Below are 22,071 nucleotides of genomic sequence, written 5' to 3'. Positions count from 1 at the left end.
TGCAGATGTTCTCCCGAAATGTGTTTGTCATTCTTGTTTGGTGTGGGTTCACAGTGTGGCGCATATTTGTAACAGTGGTAAAGTTGTTTATACGGCGACCCTCAGTGTGACCTGTATGGCTGTTGAACAAGTATGCCTTGTAATCACTTGTGTGTGTGAAAAGCTGTAGATATTATGTAATTGGGCCGGCACGCAAAGGCAGTGCCTTTAAGGTTTATTGGCGCTCTGTACTTCTCCCTACGTCCGTGTACCACTCCGTACAGCGGCGTTTTAGTCATTTTACTTTTTGAAACTGATACCGATAATTTCCGATATTACATTTTAAAGCATTTATCGGCCGATAATATCGGCAGTCCGATATTAACGTACATCTCTAGTCAAAATGCAGTAAGTTGGGTGATGCGAACACGCATGTTACTGAATACTTTCTAATACACTTTCTGCCTTGGAGACATTGTACGTGTAAGTCATATGCAACTATAATATTTGACACTTGTTCATATGGACAAATGTGGTGTGACACATTACGTATGTCTAGCTTGTGTGCTATTGTGTGCTTAGTCGTTGCGTAGCTGCTAGCTCCTGGTAGCCTATAGCCTATCATGTTTACTTTTTGTAAATGACTTGACTTGGACACAAGAAAATACCAACATTGTGCTTATCAGAGGACATTTAGCTCTTAACTCACTCACGGTGGCGCTTTGCACATGTAGACACGCTGCAGGACTGATTGTATCAGATCTTATATCAGAGACAGTAAGAAGGAGGATTCATGTGGCCCCATTCGTTGCGGTTTACCTGACACATGAAACATGACAAATTACGGGGGTGCACTATCCACTTTAGCCTCCAGATGGCAGTAGAATGATAAACATTTCTAAAATGTATTTTGTGGCAATTCCAAATTTGACCAGTTGGTATGTAGAGTGGCCCTTACCATAATTTGCTGCCTCAATGCAAAAATGATTAAATCTCCCTCTTCCTCTCATGCGAGGTCCACCCAGGAATGGGGCATATGAAACCTTCCCCTACTGTACACATAATCCGATATAATCCAATATAAAAAATGTTGACAGATATCATACATCAATATTGGAATGGTCCACCCGTAGTATTTTCTGTCAATTTATTAACTCGACATACCCGTATTTAGTCTTAACCCTTCTGGGAGGAACAAACGATCACTAGCACAAGAAGGTGTGGAATTAAACCAAATCATGCTCCTTTTCAGATATGATGACTTGTGCAAGTTCCTCGATGTAACTTGTTAAGCGTGTCTGAAACAAATAAACCATGAAAGACTCTTGGCAGACCAGTTGAACCAAGAAGACTGGGATCCTAGCTTGTGGATATCCAGGTATTGCGCTAACTTTCCTCAAACGTATTTGACTAAAGAGTGGCTGAGTGGAAAACATGGTTGTTTATCTGTTTGTATGTAAATTAGTTGGACCCCCGTCCTGGCTAAAAACATCGGTATTACTTATTTAAATGCGAGACGCGTGTGTGCGCGAGTATGTATGTGTGTGTGTGTGTGTGTGTGTGTGTGTATGTGTGTGTGTCGGTCATGAATAGCAAAGACAAGTCGTAAGATAAGATAGGAATGAATGTCTGAAAGCAAAGGGAGGAGCTGACACCTGTCTTATTGTAGCAGCGATCAAAGCTGTGAGGACATTGCATCAGACTTAACAGTAATTAAAAGTGCAAATCCTGATTCCATTCAGTCGCTATTTGATTGATTACCATACGAGAGTAAAAAAAAAAAAAAAGAATTTCAATGAAAAAAATGACAAAAAAGAGCTCAGTTCTTAACTAGTTTTATTTTTAGAGATGGGTAGAGTTAGGTCTAAGGCAATGGTGTCAAAGTCAAGGCCCGCGGAATGAATTATCTGTGGCCCCCGGGACGATTTTTGATATCAGTGGCCTGCAGGACGGATGTTTTGCACGCACCAATACTCCATCAGTTTTCGCGCTAAGAAATTTCAAAATGGGGTCCCAGAGACCCCATCAAGTCATAAAAATGGGGTTTGATTGATTGATTGAGACTTTTATTAGTAGATTGCACAGTACAGTACATATTCCGTACAATTGACCACTAAATGGTAACACCCAAATAAGTCGGGGTCCACTTAAATTGTTGGGGTCCCACTTTTTTGTAACCGTTTTGAAAACAAATGATAAATGTATGCATTATCCTGTTGTATCTCACATTCTATCTGTCAATACGTGGACTTTGGGGTTTGTTTTCCCGGAATGCAAAGGAAAGTTGGCGCGGGCAAGACGTGAACGTAAGTACATCTTTTATTTTAAACAGTAACAGACTACAAAAAAGGAAGCAAACAAAAGGCACGCACAATGGCGGAGAACAAACTTGACTAATGAAACCAAAAGACTAGTGATGGGTCCGGCAACACAGATGCATCGGCGCATGCGTCGAGCTCATAGAGCGATACCCTGTGTCAGTGCGCGTACCGCTTTTAGAAAGTCACGTGACCGATCATGAGCTGCTTTGGTCACGTGACCGATACGCGAACTGTATCGCACTGACGCCTCCTCTGTGCCCTGTGAGCAACATTCCCTCTAAGGTGCGCGCCTGCGCAATTGCGCACTGCTCAAGCGTCCTCTGCGCACACTGTGCGCCGCACAGCAAATGTATGCCGCGCACCAAATCAAACCTATCTGAATTCTAAACAAAATAAACATTTATTCTGTGTAATTTTGAAATGCAACTTTGAGTGACAGTGACAACAAGCGGCCCTAACGGTGTTCGTCAACAACACGCATACCACTAAGCCACTGGTACGTTTATGGCCACACAAAAAGTCGGACAACTCAAACACCACACAAAGTTACACTCTGACTCCTCAGTCATACGTGTGCTTATTTTTCTGTCATTTATTATTAATGTTGATTTATTGATATTAATCATGGAATGCTGTTACTAGAGAATGTTAAAGGAATGACGGCGTGGTGAAGTTGGTAGAGTGGCCGTGCCAGCAATCGGAGGGTTGCCGGTTACTGGGGTTCAATCCCCACCTTCTACCATCCTAGTCACGATACATGTTCACATTATTTATTGACTGTATATAAAAAAGATAAAAATATATTTTTATTTAAATTAAGATATGGAATAATCCTAAATGAAATACAATGACTTGGTTTATATTATTGTATATACTAGGTCATAAAATCAGTGTCAGTTGAGTCGGTCCATAGGTTGCCTGTAGGGATTTTAAATGTCCAGCAGATGTCAGTATTTAGTGACACAGTATCGACACAGTATCAATACAGTTTTGCAATGTGTCGAAACGCTTCATGACGCGTCATCAACCTATCACTACAAAAGACTAGCACAAAGGCAATTAACTATAAACACGAAACAAAAACACTTACTGTGGCATGGCATGAAGCATGAACTATAGTAGACAGGAATATCATGGGTAGCAGAGGTAGTATGGATGGATAGGATAGATAATGTCACCAGGACGATCAAGAGAAAAAGACTCAAAACGTGAAACAGGTGAAACTAATGGTTGCTATGGTGACAAAACAAGGGAGTGAAAAGCAAGAACTAAGTGTACAAAAAGTCCAAAAACAAAACCGAACCTGACTAAAACAAAAACATGATCAACAGACATGACACTATATTGTGTTTTGGAAAAAGGTTGTCACGAACATTAATTCATTTAAAAAAATTATACAAAAGAAAACACATTTTAATGCATATGTAAATGTATTCAGTTATAAACATTTAATCACTTTCTTCTTTCCTTTATGGATCTAAACTTTACCGCTGCCGGTATTTTTTTCTATATTTTTATTGTAATATTTTCAGAATGTGTTTGTTCTATTTTTGGCCTAAGTAAGACAAAGAAAACAATCTGAAGTTGTCGTTATTTTTTAGTTTTAATGCCATGATTTTATTTGATTTTTCTCCATGCGGCCCCTGACCTAAAATGAGATTGACACCACTGGTCTAAGGTTTGGGTTAATCCTTTTTTTTAGAACTTTGGATTTGGTTGAAACCCGCTTTTAAAACATAGAAAAGGCTTAATAAGGTTTTTGACTTCTTAAAGATGGGATTAACATAACTAGAATATAACTCGACAAACCCCACTAAATAATAATAATTTATTTTTTTTAAGTTGTTGGGGTTTTTTTACAAAAAAGTGCCAAAAAATGCAATATAAAGTGGCAATAGTATGAATTTAAAAAATCATATAATTAGTCATTATTCACTTGAACATGACTATAAATATGTCAAGTTTTCCTTTACTGTAGATGTTAGCCGATTCACGTACAATCAATAATCATAATATTACATGCTATAATTATTATATGATTCTATTATTATTAGTGCATCTCCTGGGGATTTAGCCTCCCCCGTCTTTAAAACCTAGTGACGCCTCTGTTTTTAACTTTAATCAAGGGTTCTTGAATGCACCACAGTTAAGTGCAATGAGATGCAAAAGCAAGTAAGTACATTTTACACTTTTCACAAAAGAAATCACAACTTTCTGTACAAAATATGGGTGAATTAATAAAACAATACATTAAAACAACAGAAGCAACATCATAAAAGGATAAAAAAAGAAAAAAAAGTAAAAAGTGAAACTTCTTTTAAAAAAAAAAGTCACCAGCTATGCTTATGTGGGTTTGTTTGTAACAATGACACAGTAAAAAGCTGATTTTTCCATGATTGAAGAACTACAGACATGTGATTTATTGGAGTCAGGAGGCAAGACTAGAGAGAAAAATGTGTAAAGTAGAGGGTGTGACAAGCTTTTGTTTGCTTGCTCTTTGTAGTGTCCGATCCCTTGCTCACGGCCACACAATATGCTTTTGAGCATTAAAATAACTGTGTTGTCGCCCTGAGACAGCTTTTCTCTAAATGAGAATGCTCTAATTATAATTTGTACACCCCTAGTACAGTATATACAATAATAATTGTAAGATGTAGTGTTGCATTAACTCAGACAGAGAAAACCCAGACTTATTATGCGGAATTTACCACAGACCAGGTGGTTTGTGATGTGTTTTAGTGAAATACAACTAATTTGTGTGTTCCTTATTTGTAAATAACTCAATTGGTCACTTTTTGTATACATTAGAAATGTGTACTTTGAATTAGAGGAGCTGTTTAAAACTTGACCGTTACATGTGGCAAACTAAGAAAAATCAGGGCTGTCTAATAACTCTTTTAATCAGATTAATAATTTGGATTAATCATGATTAATCATCGATACATAGGTTACTTCTTTAAAATTTACTGAAGAAAAGACCCCAATATTTGCACACAAATGCAATTTAATTGTCAGAATGTCATCCAGTAACAATTTTAAATGTTTTACTTGAATGCATGTCACTTATTTGCTCAAAACTTGGTAAAAGTTTGACCTAAAGTTCTTTCAAGATGTATTTTGGAGTGAAATTTGCAAACGAGCACACCAGTGGGAGTCTCCTCACTCATTTTTGTACTGATCTACGCATTGATCTGATCACCAACCCTATAGTGGTTAGGGTAAAATAAATGACATGATTATTAATCTAAGCGTGTTCATCAATAATGCGATCATTTTTTGTGATTAATCTCATGAGTTAAATTATTAATTTTGACAGCTCTACAAAAAAATATAACAAGACCACCACTGCCTAGCTTATGTTTTACCAGTAATAGTTCAACACAGGGGTGTCAAATGTACGGCCCGCGGGCCGGATCATGCCCACGAACAGGTTTTATCCGGCCCACGGGATGAGTATAAAAATGAGCCGAAATTTTTGAATGAAAAAAACTGCTGATCTAAATGTGTCCACTAGATGTCGCAATACCAATTATTTATATCTTTGTAGATTATGCTACATATGTAAAAAAAAAAAAAAACAATAACTACAAGATGTTACTGCATCAGTTGAGGAAAATTAGCAAACTACATAAATAAAATCTTGTAATTTTATTTTGATATTATTTTTTATCTTGATAGATTGAAAATGAACACCAATGAGTTGACTGATGAACATTATCACATAATTTATTCAGAAAGTATACATAACGACAAACAAAGATAGAATACTATTAACTGCAACATGTAAGTGTAAAAAAACAAAAACAAAAACCACATTATGATTTGGACATTTTCAGAATGTGCTTGTTCTATTTCTAAACAAAGAAAACAATCTGAAGTTGTCTTTATTTTTAAGTTATCATGCCGTGATTTTACCAATCCGGCCCACTTGGGAGTAGTTTTTCTCCATGTGGCCCCCGATCTAAAATGAGTTTGACACCCCTGGTTTAACAGAACATATATATATTTTGGATGACTACATCTTCATTTACATTTACTTGGAATTTTTAAAAACCCGTCGGCCCGAGGAATTTGTTTGCCGTTCAGACTTGTCACTCACCTCTGTCTTGTCAACACGTACATGCAAGAAGCGAGTGCAGGCAGGTACAAGCAGTCCAAGAGAAGCAGCAAACAATTTGCTATTTTGCTGTTGACGTTACAATAGATTAAACATTTAATGAGAGCTAACGTTAGCTAGACTAAACTTAAATAGCTATTACTAGAGATGTCCGATAATATCGGCCTGCCGATATTATCGGCCGATAAATGCTTTAAAATGTAACATCGGAAATTATCGGTATTGTTTTTTTTATTATCGGTATTGTGTTGTTATTTGTATTTTTTATTTTTTTATTAAATCAACATAAAAAACACAAGATACACTTACAATTAGTGCACCAACCCAAAAAAAAACTCCCTCCCCCATTTACACTCATTCACACTCATTCACACAAAAGGGTTGTTTCTTTCTGTTATTAATATTCTGGTTCCTACATTATATATCAATATATATCAATACAGTCTGCAAGGGATACAGTCCGTAAGCACACATGATTGTGCGTGCTGCTGGTCCACTAACAGTACTAACCTTTAACAGTTAATTTTACTCATTTTCATTAATTACTAGTTCCTATGTAACTGTTTTTATATTGTCTTACTGTCTTTTTTATTCAAGAAAATGTTAATAATTTATTTATCTTATTTTATTGTATTAATTTTTTTTTAAAAGGACCTTATCTTCACCATACCTGGTTGTCCAAATTAGGCACAATAATGTGTTAATTCCACGACTGTATATATCGGTATCGGTTGATATCGGTATCGGTAATTAAGAGTTGGACAATATCGGAATATCGGATATCGGCAAAAAAGCCATTATCGGACATCCCTAGTTATTACTGTAAGAGAACTGTTGTGTTTAGAGTTCAATGACGTAAATCGTGTTACATATTGAGAACAGGAAGTGAACATATGTTTTAGTAGGTGCTATGAAGTGGAAAAGAGCTACAGGATTAAATAGGATTTGCTTCTTCCTACTCCTTTTCGGACATGTAAAGAGAAATAAAAAAATTTGAAAATGTGATGTATCATGCTGAAATTGTATACATGTTCGATATAAACTTCAACAAACCAACTTTGCTATCATTAGCAAACAGCACACAAAGCTAAAGTGGTGCATGTGTTACGTTACGTACGTGTATGTATTGCTTTAAACACTTTGGAAAGTTGGTATTTGCATAAAAATTATAATTAGCCCTTTTAAAAGCGGCTTGAGTGGCATATTAGCATTTTTGCTTGTCTGGCTTTCCATAGCCATTTTAAGGCTAAAAGCCTGATAGCATTATTTTTTTCTCGCTTGTTTTTGTATGAATTCATTGCAGAAATATAGTATGAACCATTGCATTGTAATATTTGACATCCTATTGAAGCATTGGTGTTTTTAAATGGCTTTAAAATTACCTTTAATGGCAAAAAATAAGCTGTTGGAAATAAGCGAGCTTACCTGTCAGACTGACATTTTGGGGAAATCATGTCCTGGGAGTCACATGACTGTCACATGACAGTCACTTCAAAGTACTTCCTATCAGTCACAAAGGGTTTTAAAATGGGTTTGAATCAAGCCCAACATTGTAAGCGGATGATGAGAGGCTGATTATCTTTACAACAGTATAACAAACTAGGGCGGGGGTCAGCAACTCCTTGCAGCTCCATGGAGCATTTTTTTAAAAAGGATTGAAAATGGAAAAAATGGGGGGAAAATGATTTTTTTGTTTTAGTATGTTTTTTGTTTGAGGACAAACATGACACAAACCTTCCCAATTGTTGTTGTTGCGGTTCTTGAACTCACCATAGTGTGGACTGTGATGCAACAGTTTTTTTACATGTAAAATCTTCCACTCCGTCTTTGTCTCATTTTGTCCACCAAAAGTTTTATGCTGTGCGTGAATGCACAAAGGTGCGCTTTGTTGATGGTATTGACTTGTTGGAGTGCTACTCAGCCATATTTGGTCAGTGCATGACAGCAAGCTAATCAATGCTAACATGCTATTAGGCTAGCTGTATGTACATATGGCATCATTATGCCTCATTTGTAGGTATATTTGAGCTCATTTCATATCCTTTAATGTTATCCTCTTCATATATAATTTAGTTTTGCATGTCTCATGACACATTATCTGTACGTAATATTGGCTGCGTTTCTGATAGTTGTGTGCCATGTTGTTCCAGACCACAGCAAACATTACCTAGCTTGCCAAAGATTGTAATAAGTCTATTAAAAGAAGCCTGCTGTTTCCTTTAAATTGGACACACACATCTACACCTTCGGCCATTAAAAGCCAGTCATTTCCAGGAGTTATCTCACCTTCTGAGTAGCCTCTGATTTACTAATGGTTCCTAATGTTGTAAAAATGTGTAGAATAAATATTACATTGCAGCATTTCTGTCAACGCAGATTTGCTTCAGCCTGCGACACATAGTTATTTTGATAGTAGGCTGTTATAGCTAATATAGACACTTATGTCATGTGTTACCTTCATTATAAGACTTATATATATGGCTGCGGACAGATTACTCTTTTGTATTTTTGGTCCATTGTGGCTCTTTCAACATTTTGGGTTGCCGACCCCTGAGCCAGGGTATTGTATATGTTCTGTTTGTTTGTTTTTTACCAAAATATTGCTTAAAGTATTCATGTCTCATAACAGGCGGTACAAAATGTATTGTATTTGTCATTTACAGAACAACTGTGTTTCATGAATAATTATTACAAATCATGTTCAAAACCTTGAACAACAAAGCAAATTTAACCTGAGAGTGAAGCACTAAGCTGAGTGGTCTTGTTGGTCTGCTGCCGTCATCATCAGATAGCAAAAACATTACTGAGAACGTTGTACGCCATGGAGAGGGTGACCAGAAGGCCCAGGAAGAAAGACAGACCCCTGCAGGGTTGTGGGAAATGGCCGAGGTAGGAGAAGGTGTGGAAGATCCGAGCGCCGGCGAATACGCGGAAGTGTAGCAGAGCAGACGAGAGTTCCGGTCCGCTCAAAGCGTAGAACAATCCGACCAGCACGAAGGGAACGACGTTCTCCAAGTCATTCAGGTGACATCTGGTTCACAAAAGCATACCATTGATTCAGTTAAATGATTTTTGACATTTGAAAAATGTTGGTCACTAAAACTAAAGGTGTCCAAAGTGCTGCCTGACTATCTGCAGCTAAAAATACTGCAAATACAAATACTAATAAACAAGCAAGACTAAAAGTTGACACTTTATTTCCAGGCACACTAACATAATTTCCTGACTAAATTAGCCATTGCTAAGCAGATGTGTTACAGCAAAACAAATTGAATTTTTAGAAAAATGTGATTATACAGTACATCTTTAACAGGGACAGGAATTTTGCTTATTTGGTGCTTCTGGTTCGACTGCACTCATAAATCAATCCTAATAGAACTTTGTAATACATTGTAATCCTGCTTCACATCACATCTCATACACACCTGCGTTGCCAGAAAATAGAACGTAGCACAAGGTATCTCTGTGTTGCCAATTAAGCGACTTTGTTGCTACATTTAGCGACTACAGGTACGTATTACAAGTTAAAGTAATATGTAGTGTGTCTTGCATCATGCATGTATTCGGTAATCAAATATAAGCGTTACGAAAGACCAAGTATTCGCCACGCAAGTGACAGCGGAGATCCTGTGCTACAAGCCCAGGGAGTGTGCATTTCCACCGCCGTGCAAAAAACCTTCAAGACCTTGCAATCCAACCTCTATCACTTCTATAAGCGTTAAAAACACCGCTTGGAGACACTCTTCCGTCGTTTGACAACACAATTACGTAAAAAACAGAGGTGTTCAAAGTGTGGATATTTGCTGAATGCAGCTCTTTTTAATGGAGCCATGGTACAATGTAGAAATATAATAAACCAAAACAAAAACCTTGCAAAATTTCATAAATAGAGCAATAGGTTGTATTCAGTCACGTGACTTTTGAACGGAAGTAAACAAAGTGGTGGGCCACCAAGCCAACATGGCTACTGTGCAGCAAACAGAGTGCAAACTCTCTAAGTACGCGGGGGGCCTAGATTTCAACTCTAAAACCAGACACAAGCAAAAAAATCCAATTAGACAATCGAATCTGTCCCTACACGTTGTCAGAAAAAGATTTTCGAGTAATCCCAAGAATTATCCGCCTGTCGCGTTCCCAGACATGTCGAACTATCTTGTGCCCCAGACATCATTCTACATGACAAAACAGATGAAAACTTAGAAAAGCATGGAGGTCTACAACTTCTTTGTGTGTGGCTGGCTCAAAGAAATTGGTATCAAGACTCTCCCGGATAAATGTGCATCGTTTTTGCTCGGGTGAGGTTGCATTTTATGATTTATGATTTAACTTTGTGTCTACAGCCTCTTTTGTTGCCTTGTTGCTGTTGTTCCTCGCATCGTTTACGAGTACGCGTGTTTTTTCCCCGTCTTTGTCAAAATAGAACTGAAGATGTCCACGTTGTGTAGGCTGACCATATTCTGAAATCCCAAAAAGAGGACACATATTTGCGTGCCAAGGCGGGCAGCACGCCAACCGGGACTAGGTGAAAATTTGGCAATGATACTCGAACTTGTTTTATATATAATATATTTATTTAAATAAAGCATTTTTTCTCCTCTGTTGACAGCAGTGTTGGCGCTAGGAATTTTCAAAATGGGGTCCCAGGGACCCCATCAAGTCATAAAAATGTGGTCCCACAGTAAATTTTTGGGGCCCCACTTTTTTGTAAGTGTTTTGAAAAAAAATTATAAACATATGCATTATCCTGTTATATCTCACATTCTATATTGTGTTTTGGAAAAAGGTTGTCATAAATGTTACTTAATTAATTTTAAAAAATAATAAAAAAAAGAAAACAAATTTGTATACAAATGTAAATGTATTCAGTTATAAACAATCTTTCACTTTCTTCTTTCCTTCATGGATCTAAACTTTACCGCTGCTGGTAGTTTTTTCTATGTTTTTATTTAATAAGTTGTAGGTGTATTTATTTCAGTTTAAAAGTGTAAAAAGTGTTTTGTTTCGGTCAGCAAATGATGATAATGGTGTGCCAGGGTACACATACATTTTATATTTAACGCTTAAATCTCTGGAGTCTACATCAAGTTCAGATCTATTCCTCATTTCAAAATATTTTAGTTTTTTTTATGTTGTTTTTTTGTTTGTTTGTTTTCCGCCCTTTTCTGTCAAACAAAACTATGTTTTTAATGGCAAACACACAAAATCTTCCACCAAAAATATTTTTCAAAGTGGAATATTTGATGTGAAGTAATCGGAACCTTGGATAGTCAATAATTCATAATAACATTGATTTTGATTCAATATTATGTTTTGAGCAATAACAGTTTGAAAGAAAAAAAACAGCTTTGTTTTATTAGTCAACATTGCAACTTTTTCTAAATTACATTTCACCTTTAAGCTTTTTTATTTCACTTTTGTTATGTTTTTGTTTATTTTAATAGTATTTTTAGAATGTGCCGTGGGCCTTTAAAACATTAGCTGTGGGCCGCAAATGGCCTCTGGGGCACACTTTTGACACCCCTGCTATAGATAATAAAAAATTAAATCTGATAAATCTATAGATAAAAAGCAGAGCCTGGCGACGCATGCGCGTTTATCATAACTCTCTCGCTCTCTCTGTCTCCGCCCCTCCCTCAGGAATGCTGCTGTGCACACACCTTCACAATTTGTTTTGATTTTAACCCCTTCTTCACCCTGGACGTACATTGAAAATACAGGCAACCCTAACTCAAAATGCCGGACATTTGAGGCATTTAAGAAACTCCGCCCGGACAGGCCCGCAAAAGAGGACATGTCCGGGGAAAAGAGGACGTATGGTCAGTCTAACTTTGTGTATGTGCTGAAAGCTATTTTTATGATTGCTGCCTTTGGTGAAAGCTTAACTCTTTTACATTGTGCTCACATTGGATTTATTTTATTTAGACTCGCGGAGTTGGTGGTTTACGAAACACTCCTAGCAAAAATGTGTTTCAGGAACTCCTAAACAAGGTAAAATACAAATAATATTAAGATAATAGTTAAATGGGAAATACTAAACATTAAAAATATATCAAACTTTTAACGAAATGATCACTACAAAATTATGCGTTCTTCAAATCTGCTCCCTTGGACTCTAGTCCATGACACGTTTTCTTGTTGTCTTTCGTAAAATCTTGCACTCTTTCGCTCTTTTTGATTACCTCTCAAGGAACTCTGCAGAAACGCTTATTCTTTTTGCGATTTGAACGGTTCCAACAGCCTAAATGGACGCAAGCATAGAGCATTTTTCTTCGAGAAAGGGAACGTCATGACAACAGATGCTCGCCGGCCCAACACTTTGAGTCTCGCATATATTATATTCGTGACGTCACATGAATACAACCTATAAGGCATGTAATGAGAAACAACTGAGATACTGATTCTAACAGCGAAAAAAAAAAACACAAATATTTGTCTTTAAATATATGTCTTAGTCTTTTTACTAGCCTATTTCATTAGAAATTACATGATGGCGTCACCACCTTTTTTGAGAGAATATTAGGAACAATATTGTTTGTTTTGTATACTTGAAATACATATACAGTTATACAAAGTGTAGTTATCTCTATGCAGCTGCTCCTTCGATTAGAAGTATGTGCAAAAATATGTTGGTCTTAAAAATACAAATTGAAACTGTTTTTAATAAAGTGGTAGTGGGTGTATTTCATCGTGGTATCAAATAAATATTGAGAATCATGGATATTGACAGGTATCGGTATTGCCTCCTGAAATTCTGCTCTCATGACAATCCTAGTCCAAAGTATAATTTCTCTGTCGATGTCTCACCTTCGAACTCGCTCTACTTCTGGAACGGTTCTCAGCATCTTCTTCTTCTTTTCCTCTGTAGACCCATGACCTACGTCTTCCTCATTGGCAAAGGCCTAAATGTGGACGAGATGTTTACTGTTTTGATTTTGTTTTTTAAACAATCATTGATAGACTCTCATTACCCACCCCTCTGGTTATGCGGTAATATGCTGTAACAAGCGACATCATCATCATCTTCAGGATAACAATGAGCGCGTAAGTGCTGAAAGCCCTAAACACCTCATCTTGCATCAGAGCCGCCGACATGACTTCACAAGTTTCAATAGCTACTATATAAAAGACGAAAATTAGTGCAAAACCTGCAGCTGGACGTTCACACTGAAAAAGTGGATCAGCTTACCTGCTGTGGCAGTGGATCTGGACAAGACTGGATAAGTTGCATAAACACAACCCAACCCACTTTATTACTAGCTCTGGAGGCGGGGTGAAATTCCTGCTTGGAGCACTTCCTCTGATACGGCCCTCCTATTGTGCACTGTCACTGTGTTTACACAGCAAAGACTTTCGGGAGCAATGATAATGCATAAAATGCTTTGCATAGTGAAATAATGGGCTGATAAAGACTTGCACTGAGATAACAGCAAGAAAAAGATAAGATGGAAAATCAAGACTTGATCAGGAACTACTTCAATGCCAAAAGAAAGAAGTTTAAAGAGTACATTGATCCAAATATTTGGATTAAAACTAAATTAAGGTGTCCTATTTTTGTGATGGCCAACCTGGAAGTCTTGATGTGAAACATATTCCCAGTTTTTCCTTGCTCTGTCACCAACAAAAGGAAGTGTGTCGCTGCCTGGTGATGTAGTGGTGCATGCTTCTGCCTTTTTCTGGCAGAGGGTTGGGTTCAATCCCCGGTTAGGGTTGCATTACGAAACAATAGTCAAAGCTAGTCAAAGGTCATCTCCATGACAACGCTCTAGTGGTTTTTAAGAATCTGAGTCCCACAAGTTTTTTGAACAGAAATGTTGGGTCACCAGTTGAATAGCAGCAATTATGAAAACGAGGACGTAATATGAAACCTTGAGGCACACCACTAATAGAACTAGAGAAGTTGAACAAATAGCCCCCTCCCCCCAAATGTCTAAAGTAGAGGACTTCAAGGGATGTCTTGAGGAACGCCTCAGTTATGTAAATCACAAGTTTGGACCTCAATATGTCAATGCAAGGATCAGCCAACGTGTTTATTTTGGTCCAAGTTCCTCTATACAACACAAACACTCTCATGTTTTTAGGAATTTGCTGCAAAAATGTTTGTTTCCCAAGTCGTGAACTGAACTCGGGGGCGGGTAGGGTGTCACACACAGGCTGGATTTGGCCCCTGGGCCTCCAGTTGAATAGTCCTGGTGTAAAGGTTGTGGCAATTAAGGGCTTGCAGGCAAACAAACCTGAAAAGTGTTGGAATCATATATCATATATTTCCCCTTTCTTCACACATTTTTCTTGAACTTCATTTACTTAAGAATGGATGATTTGTTGTAAGTTCATCTATATTTGCTTCTTTTTTTCTTAATGTTAATAAGGATACAATATTATGAAGAGGTGTATTTAACAATTTTATAAACAAATAATACTATTTATAGCCCTGGTGGAGAGCGCGGGGGGGGGGGGGGGGGGGGCACAAAATGTTTTCTTCTTCCTGGAGGGGCGTAACATAAAATAATTGAGAGGCACTGTCTTGGCTGTAGTTGCTAGCTCTTAGTAGCCTATAGCCTACCATGTTTGCCTTTTGTAAATGATTTGACTAAAATATGAGACCAACCAAGTGTGCTTATTGGAGAATATCTAGCAATTGACTAACTGATTGTCGTGCAAGTAATCGCGCCGCAGGACTGCTTGTATCGGAGCAACATAAACACCACTGTACCATGGTGGTTTAAATAATTAATAATTATATTGATTAGCAACACTAAACAATGGTCCTAGTGTGTGAATGTGAGTGTGAATAGTGTCTGTCTATCTGTGTTGGCCCTGTGATAAGGTGTCGACTTGTCCAGGGTGTACCCGGCCTTCTGCCCGAATACAGCTGAAATAGGCTCCAGCACCCCCCGCGACCTTGAAAAAGGACAAGCGGTTTTCTGCTTTCTTTTGTGTCTCTATTTATCATTACATATATGTATTGTTGCATTTGAAAAACTGTATTGTTGATAATAGAGGTAAATTATTGGTATTGTTCATTATCAATAGCGCTATTTCTATTGGTATTTGTACTGCTCCATTTGTAGTGTAATAATGCTCATTGTCATTTCTGTGTTATTATTTATTTCACTAACTGCTTCTCTGCTATCACTTTTACCATCATATTTGTACATATCCTGTTTGCTGATGTTAATCTATTGTTGTTGTTATTGTTGTGTTTGCTGTTGTTTTTGTCTCTCTATCTTATTCCCCTCTTGTCCCCACAATTTCCCCCTCTGTCTTCCTTTTTTTCTCTTTTTATCCCCTCCTGCTCCGGCCCGGCTGCACCAAATAATAATATAAATACATTTAATAAAGTCAAATACAAATAAGGCAACAAGTGAAGTATCCCACACTTCTCTTTTGTAAAGTACATTTGTACAGCCCATATGGGCATCTACATCAACACTTTGATTTGCCTGAGAAGCTGGACAGGACAAAAAAAAAAAAAAAGACAAGCGGTAGAAAATGGATGGATGGATGGATGTATTGAATTTTAAAAAAAAGACAAGCGGTAGAAAATGGATGGATGGATGGATGTATTGAATTTAAAAAAAACACATCGGCCCAAGGAGTTTATTTGGTGTTCAGGCTTTTACTCACTGCTGTTTGGTCAAAACATACATGCAAGAAGTGAGTGCATGAGCACAAAACATACAAACAAACATATACAAAAACAGTCCAACAGAAGCAGCAAACAATTTGCAGTCTTATGTTGATGTTACGGTAGAATAAACATTCAATGAGAGCTAACGTTGGCTAGCTAAATAGCTTTCATTAACTAACAATACACAAAGCTAATTCGCGTGCATGTGTTAAGTACGTGTAGGTAGTGTATGTCATTATGTCCTAAAAGCCATAAGTCACTTACAAATTTATCATCTGGGTAAAGTTTGTAAACAGCTGCTTTACAGCGGCATGAATGGCTTTTTAGAAGTTAGTAGTAAGGCTTGCTTTAGCCATTTTAGAGCTAAAAGCCTGATTGCGATATTTTGTTAACTTGTTTAGATATGAATTCAAGACTAGAATGTCAATTGTAAGATTTGCCATCCTATTGAACCATTATTGTTAAATGGCTTTAAAATGACGTTTTATAGCAAAAAGTTAGCTGTTGGAAATAAGCTAGCTTACCTGTCAGACTGCCATTTTGAGGAAGTCACATCCTGGGAGTCACATGACTGTCACATGACATTGTGTTTCCTGTAAGTCACTCAGGGAATTTAATGGGTTCGGATCAAGCACGAACTTGTAAAGGGATGATTATGTGACGACCGGGTCACATGGTGATGCGGGGTTTTCTTCTCTCAGGATGCAACGGACTTCGGACACAGCGTGCAGGTAGAAAAATTATTTATTTAAGGAATAAATCAGACGGGAACAAAAGAAAAACGTGCTCATAGCACTTAAGGTAAAATCTAAAGGGGCTAGCGTGGGAGCTAGCAAGTCAAAGAGCCTAGCGTGGAAGCTAGCAGGTACAGAGCATGAAACAAAAGTCATCAACTGTTGCAAATAGCAAATTAGGAAGCCAGACCGAGTGAGGCCAGGGCAAAGACTAAATAGCCCTCTGATTAGTGCCCGGACAACAGGTGAGCGTCTCGAACAGTAACCAGAGGCAGCTGAGTGCAATCTACCGTCATGGCAACTGAAACAAACAAACTCAAGAGGTGCTGAAAACCAAAGTGACTTGAAAACGTAAACAGAATATGATCCGGGCAGCGGATCATCACAGATGATCTTTACAACAGTATAACAAGCTGGGGTGTTGCATATGTTTTCTTAACCATAATATTGATTAAAGTATTCATTTCTTTTAACAAGCACTACAAAATGTGTTTTATTTGGTATTTTCAACTGTGTTTCATGAATAATTATTACAAATCATGTTCAAAACCTTGAACAACAAAGCAAATTTAACCTGAGAGTGAAGCACTAAGCTGAGTGGTCTTGTTGGTCTGCTGCCGTCATCATCAGATAGCAAAAACATTACTGAGAACTTCGTACGCCATGGAGAGGCTGACCAGAAGGCCCAGGAAGAAAGACAGAGCCCTGCAGGGTTGTGGAAGATGGCCGAGGTAGGAGAAGGTGTGGAAGATCCGAGCGCCGGCGAATATGCGGAAGTGTAGCAGAGCAGACGAGAGTTCCGGTCCGCTCAAAGCGTAGAACAATCCGACCAGCACGAAGGGAACGACGTTCTCCAAGTCATTCAGGTGACATCTGGTTCACAAAAGCATACCATTGATTCAATTAAATTGATTTTTGACATTTGAAAAGTAGCAAAACCTAAAGGTGTCCAATGTACAAATACTACTAAACAAACAAAACTAAAACTTCATACTTTAATAACCGCATAACAGACGTTTTTCTGATTAAATTACACATTTCTAAACAGAATTGGTGCATCAAAATCTAATAAATCCATCCATCCATTTTCTACCGCTTGTCCCTTTTGGGATCGCGGGGGGGTGCCGGAGCCTATCTCAGCTGCATTCGGGCGGAAAGCGGGGTACACCCTGGACAAGTCGCCACCTCATCACAGGATAGACAGACAACATTCACACTCACTCACATTCACACACTAGGGCCAATTTAGTGTTGCCAATCAACCTATCCCCAGGTGCATGTCTTTGGAGGTGGGAGTAAGCCGGAGTAAAGTTATGAAAAAATGTCAAGAAAATCGCGATATGTCTGAAACTTTCATAGGAGACAGGACTCTTGTTGGTCCACAAATACGGACATGGCGCCTGCGGTTCACCCTCGCTGATAAATGAATTATGGGATTGTGGAGGTATGCATTGTGACACACCTGCCAGAGAATAAGACGTAGTAAAATGAATCTGTGTTGGCAATTTAGCGACTTTGTTGCTATATTTAGCAAGCAGAGGACGTATTACAAGTGAAAGAGAGAATTGTGTGTTTAGTCGGAAATCAAATAGAAGCAGTCAAAAAAAGACAAGTATTCGTCTCGTAATTGACAGCGAAGATCCGCCACCACAAGCCCAGGGAGTATGAAAGGCGTACAGGCAACTTTCACACAAACTTGCAATCCAAACTCTATCACTTCCATGAACTCTAAGAAGACACTGCTTAGGGACACTCTTCTGTCATTTGCATTTCTGGTGAATTACAGTACGTAAAACAAAGCTGTGGACTGAAGACCAGCTCAGTGGCCTTGTGGTTAGATTGTCTGCCCTGAGACTGGAATGTCGTGAGTTCAAACCCCGGCCGAGTCATACCAAAGACTATAAAAATGGGACCCATTACCTCCCTGCATCAAGGGTTGGAATTGGGGGTTAAATCCCCAAATGATTCCCGAGCGCTGCGCACGCTGCTGCTCACTGCTCCCCTCACCTTCCAGGGGGTGAACATGGGGGTGGGTCAAATGCAAAGGACAGATTTCACCACACCCAGTGGGTGTGACTTTTAACTTTTATTTGTGCAACGCAGCTCTTTTTTTATAGTTGTAGAAAAATAATTTTAAAAAACAGCAAACATTGAAAACATTTGAGCAAAAAGTGTTTACAAAGTACAAAGAAGTGTTTACAAAGTACAAAGAAGAAGAATACTGAATGTATTTAACTCATCCATTCTTTCACTCTCAAAATAATCTTACTTATCTCATCATATGAAATGTAACTTACTTCACCAATTATTATTTATTTATTTATTTATTTTTATTGTGATTACTTATGGAGTATATTGTGAATAAATTGAGAACAGGAAGTGAACAAAAGTTTTAGAAACTGTTATGTAAAAGAAAAGGGGTAGGATTAAATAAGCTCTGCTTCTTCCTACTCCTTTTCGAACATGTTGAAAAGAGAAACTGGAAATTGTGATGTATCATGTTGTATGCTTGCATGTTCGAAATAAACTCAAACTCAAACTCAAACTCAAAAAGGCTTAGGACCAGTGTAATGACAAACAAATTAAATGTCGATATTAATAACGAATAAAAACATGAATACTTTTTATAAGCCTATTCCATTACTAATTACAAGATGATGTCACCACCAAATTGAAAGAATGGTAGGAGCAATATTTATTCATGTATGTGAAGGCTACACGCCGCTGCTGTTGCTTTTTAATGTAAAATAGTTGTTTATTTTTTTGTTTTGTTTTTGTTATTTATTAGCATAATTATAAGCACAATATTGTTTGTTGTGTGGTACTGGGAGGCTACAGGCCCCCGACTGTTCTTTTTTTAAATCTATATTTGGCAGTTGCTACTGCAATTGAAATTTTGTGCAAAAACATATTGAAGCACAGTAATCTTAAATACTAATACAGTTTAGAACCATTTTTAATAAAGTAGTCCATTTAAAAGTACATGGGTTCAGTTTTTTTCAATTTCATTTTGGTATCGAATAAGTATTGAGAATCATGGATATTCACAGGAGAGGCCCCTGCGACCCCCACAGGGACAAGCGGTAGAAAATGGATGGATGGATGGATATTGACAGGTATCGGTATTACCTCCTGAAATTCTGCTCTCATGACAATCCTAGTCCAAAGTATCATTTCTCTGTCGATGTCTCACCTTCGAACTCGCTCTACTTCTGGATCGGTTCTCAGCATCTTCTTCTTCTCCTCCGCAGACCTACGGCCTACGTCTTCCTCATTGGCAAAGGCCTAAATGTGGACGAGATGTTTACTGTTTTATTGTTGTTTTTAAACAATCACTGATAGACTCTCGATCGTTACCCACCCCTCTGGTTAAGCGGTAATATGCTGTAACATTCGACATCATCATCATCTTCAGGATAACAATGAGTGCGTAAATGCCGTCGACATGACTTCAAAAGTTTCAATAGCTACGATATAAAAGACGAAAATTAGTGCAAAACCTGCAGCTGGACATTCACACTGAAAAAGGGGATCAGCTTACCTACAGTGGAGACAGTTGCAGTGAAACTGGACAAAACTGGTTAGGTTGCCTAAAACCACCCAACTACTAATTCTGGAGGCGGGACAACATTCTTGCTTAGACCCCTTCCTCTGATATGTGCTTTCAAAAGCAATGATCATGCAAGAAATGCTTTGTATGGTGAAGTTGTTGTCCAGTTAAAACTTGCACTGAGATAACAGCAAGAATAAGATGAGACGGTAAATTAAGACTTGATCAGGAATGATTTCAATGCCAAAGAAGTTCAGTTCAGTTCAGTTCAGTTTCAGTTTATTTCGAACATGCATACGATACAATGTAACGCATCACATATTTCCAGTTGTTTCATTACAGCACGTCCGAAAAGGAGTAGGAAGAAGGGGAGTTTATTTAATCCTACCCCTTTTCATACTGTAGCAATTTTATCCCATTTCCTTGTTCTCTGTAACAGAACAGTGAACAAATAAATAATATACCATAGTAAGTAAACAAATATTAAATACATAAATAATATTTATGTCAAAAGAGATAAAAAAGGGTTCAAGATGTTCATTATAATTATTGTTCTGTGTACTTTGTGAACACTTGTAGTTTGAACAGTCTCATAAACTGAATCAAATTGGTATTGGTATCAATTTGTATTATTCTAATTGATCTTTTTTATAGTTGTTTCGCCATATTTCTACACATTAACTCAGATATGGTAACACTAGTGAGCAGTAGAGAATATGAAGTGATTTTTGGTCTTGAACATATTTTGCTTTATTCATTATTGACGTGTTTCTTGCTACTTTATGTTGTATACTTTTTACATGAGATTTCCAGTTCATTTTATTATCTAATATTACACTCATGTCACAATCGGGGTGCATGATGATGCAGGTTTTGTTCTCCCAAGATGCAAATGGACGAATCCGGACAGGACTTGCAGGTAACGGCATGATTTAATAGTAAAATAACACAATACAGGTACCAAAACAGAAAACAAACCGACTGGATAAAGTGCCGAGCGCACCGGAAGCTAAGGCTACAACTTAGCACAGACAAAGATCACTAGCAGGGGCTAGGAGACAAACAAAAACTCACGTAACAGTTGCGTGACGCAAATAAAGAAGCCAGGACAAGTGATCAGAAAGGCAGGCTTAAATAGTGTCTCTTGATTAGACACAGGTGTGTCCCAAACAACAGAGGCAGGTGAAAATCATAAGTAACCATGGTGACTAAACTCAGGAGGTGCACAGACAGAAACTAAAGAAGTCCAAAACTAACAGAACATAACTAAACAAAACATGATCCGGACCACGGATCATGACAACTCCAAAATGTGTTTTCTTTAACCCTTTCTGTATCTACTCTGTCTATTTGTATTTGTGTTTGACTTTCCCTTCTACTGTTACCAAATAGCAATATTTGAGTTTTACTGAGATTCAGAAGGAAGTGTAGAGTCCCTCCATCAAAATGTTTGGATTAAAACTAAATTGAAATGTCTTATCTATTTGGCCGGTTTGCTGATTTTTGGAGGCTATTTTTTTAAGCATATTCTGCAAATTTGGGGGCCTAAATTACGCATTTTCAAACATAAGAACTGTTGAATAGCTCAAATGATGAAAAAGAGAGGACCCAAAACGGAACCTTGAGGAGCACCACTAGTATAATTAAGAAAGTTAAACAAATGACTATTGACTGCATGTGAAGTAAACCAGATACTGCAACGCTCTGATTACATAAATCACACTAGGAATACAACAGCCAAA

General features: G+C 37.7%; 2 protein-coding genes across 3 annotated transcripts; both read right to left on the bottom strand.

The window, feature by feature from the left end:
• Window positions 1-7,405: 7,405 nt before the first annotated feature.
• On the bottom strand, window positions 7,406-13,738 carry LOC133662031 (microsomal glutathione S-transferase 1-like). Of its 2 annotated transcripts, none has more exons than XM_062065676.1 (4): window positions 13,604-13,738; window positions 13,390-13,532; window positions 13,222-13,316; window positions 7,406-9,448 (listed from the first exon to the last, which is right to left on the bottom strand). In XM_062065676.1, the coding sequence occupies exons 2-4, from the start codon at window positions 13,507-13,509 to the stop codon at window positions 9,202-9,204; spliced, it is 462 nt and encodes a 153-aa protein (XP_061921660.1). In that variant the 5' UTR covers window positions 13,510-13,532; window positions 13,604-13,738; the 3' UTR covers window positions 7,406-9,201. The 2 variants fall into 2 exon arrangements, with proteins under 2 accessions (XP_061921660.1, XP_061921661.1); XM_062065677.1 differs by having other exon boundaries at window positions 13,390-13,529; window positions 13,604-13,674.
• Window positions 13,739-16,166: 2,428 nt separating this feature from the next.
• LOC133662029 (microsomal glutathione S-transferase 1-like) lies at window positions 16,167-21,053 on the bottom strand. Its single transcript, XM_062065675.1, has 3 exons — window positions 20,141-21,053; window positions 19,973-20,064; window positions 16,167-17,652 (listed from the first exon to the last, which is right to left on the bottom strand). Exons 1-3 carry the CDS (start codon window positions 20,186-20,188, stop codon window positions 17,406-17,408), a joined length of 387 nt encoding a protein of 128 aa, XP_061921659.1. The 5' UTR covers window positions 20,189-21,053; the 3' UTR covers window positions 16,167-17,405.
• Between the last annotated feature and the right edge of the window lie 1,018 nt (window positions 21,054-22,071).

The sequence above is a fragment of the Entelurus aequoreus genome, linkage group LG12 (assembly GCF_033978785.1).
Source record: "Entelurus aequoreus isolate RoL-2023_Sb linkage group LG12, RoL_Eaeq_v1.1, whole genome shotgun sequence".
Taxonomy (NCBI): Eukaryota; Metazoa; Chordata; class Actinopteri; order Syngnathiformes; family Syngnathidae; genus Entelurus; species Entelurus aequoreus.
This window is presented reverse-complemented; position numbering and strand designations above follow the sequence as displayed.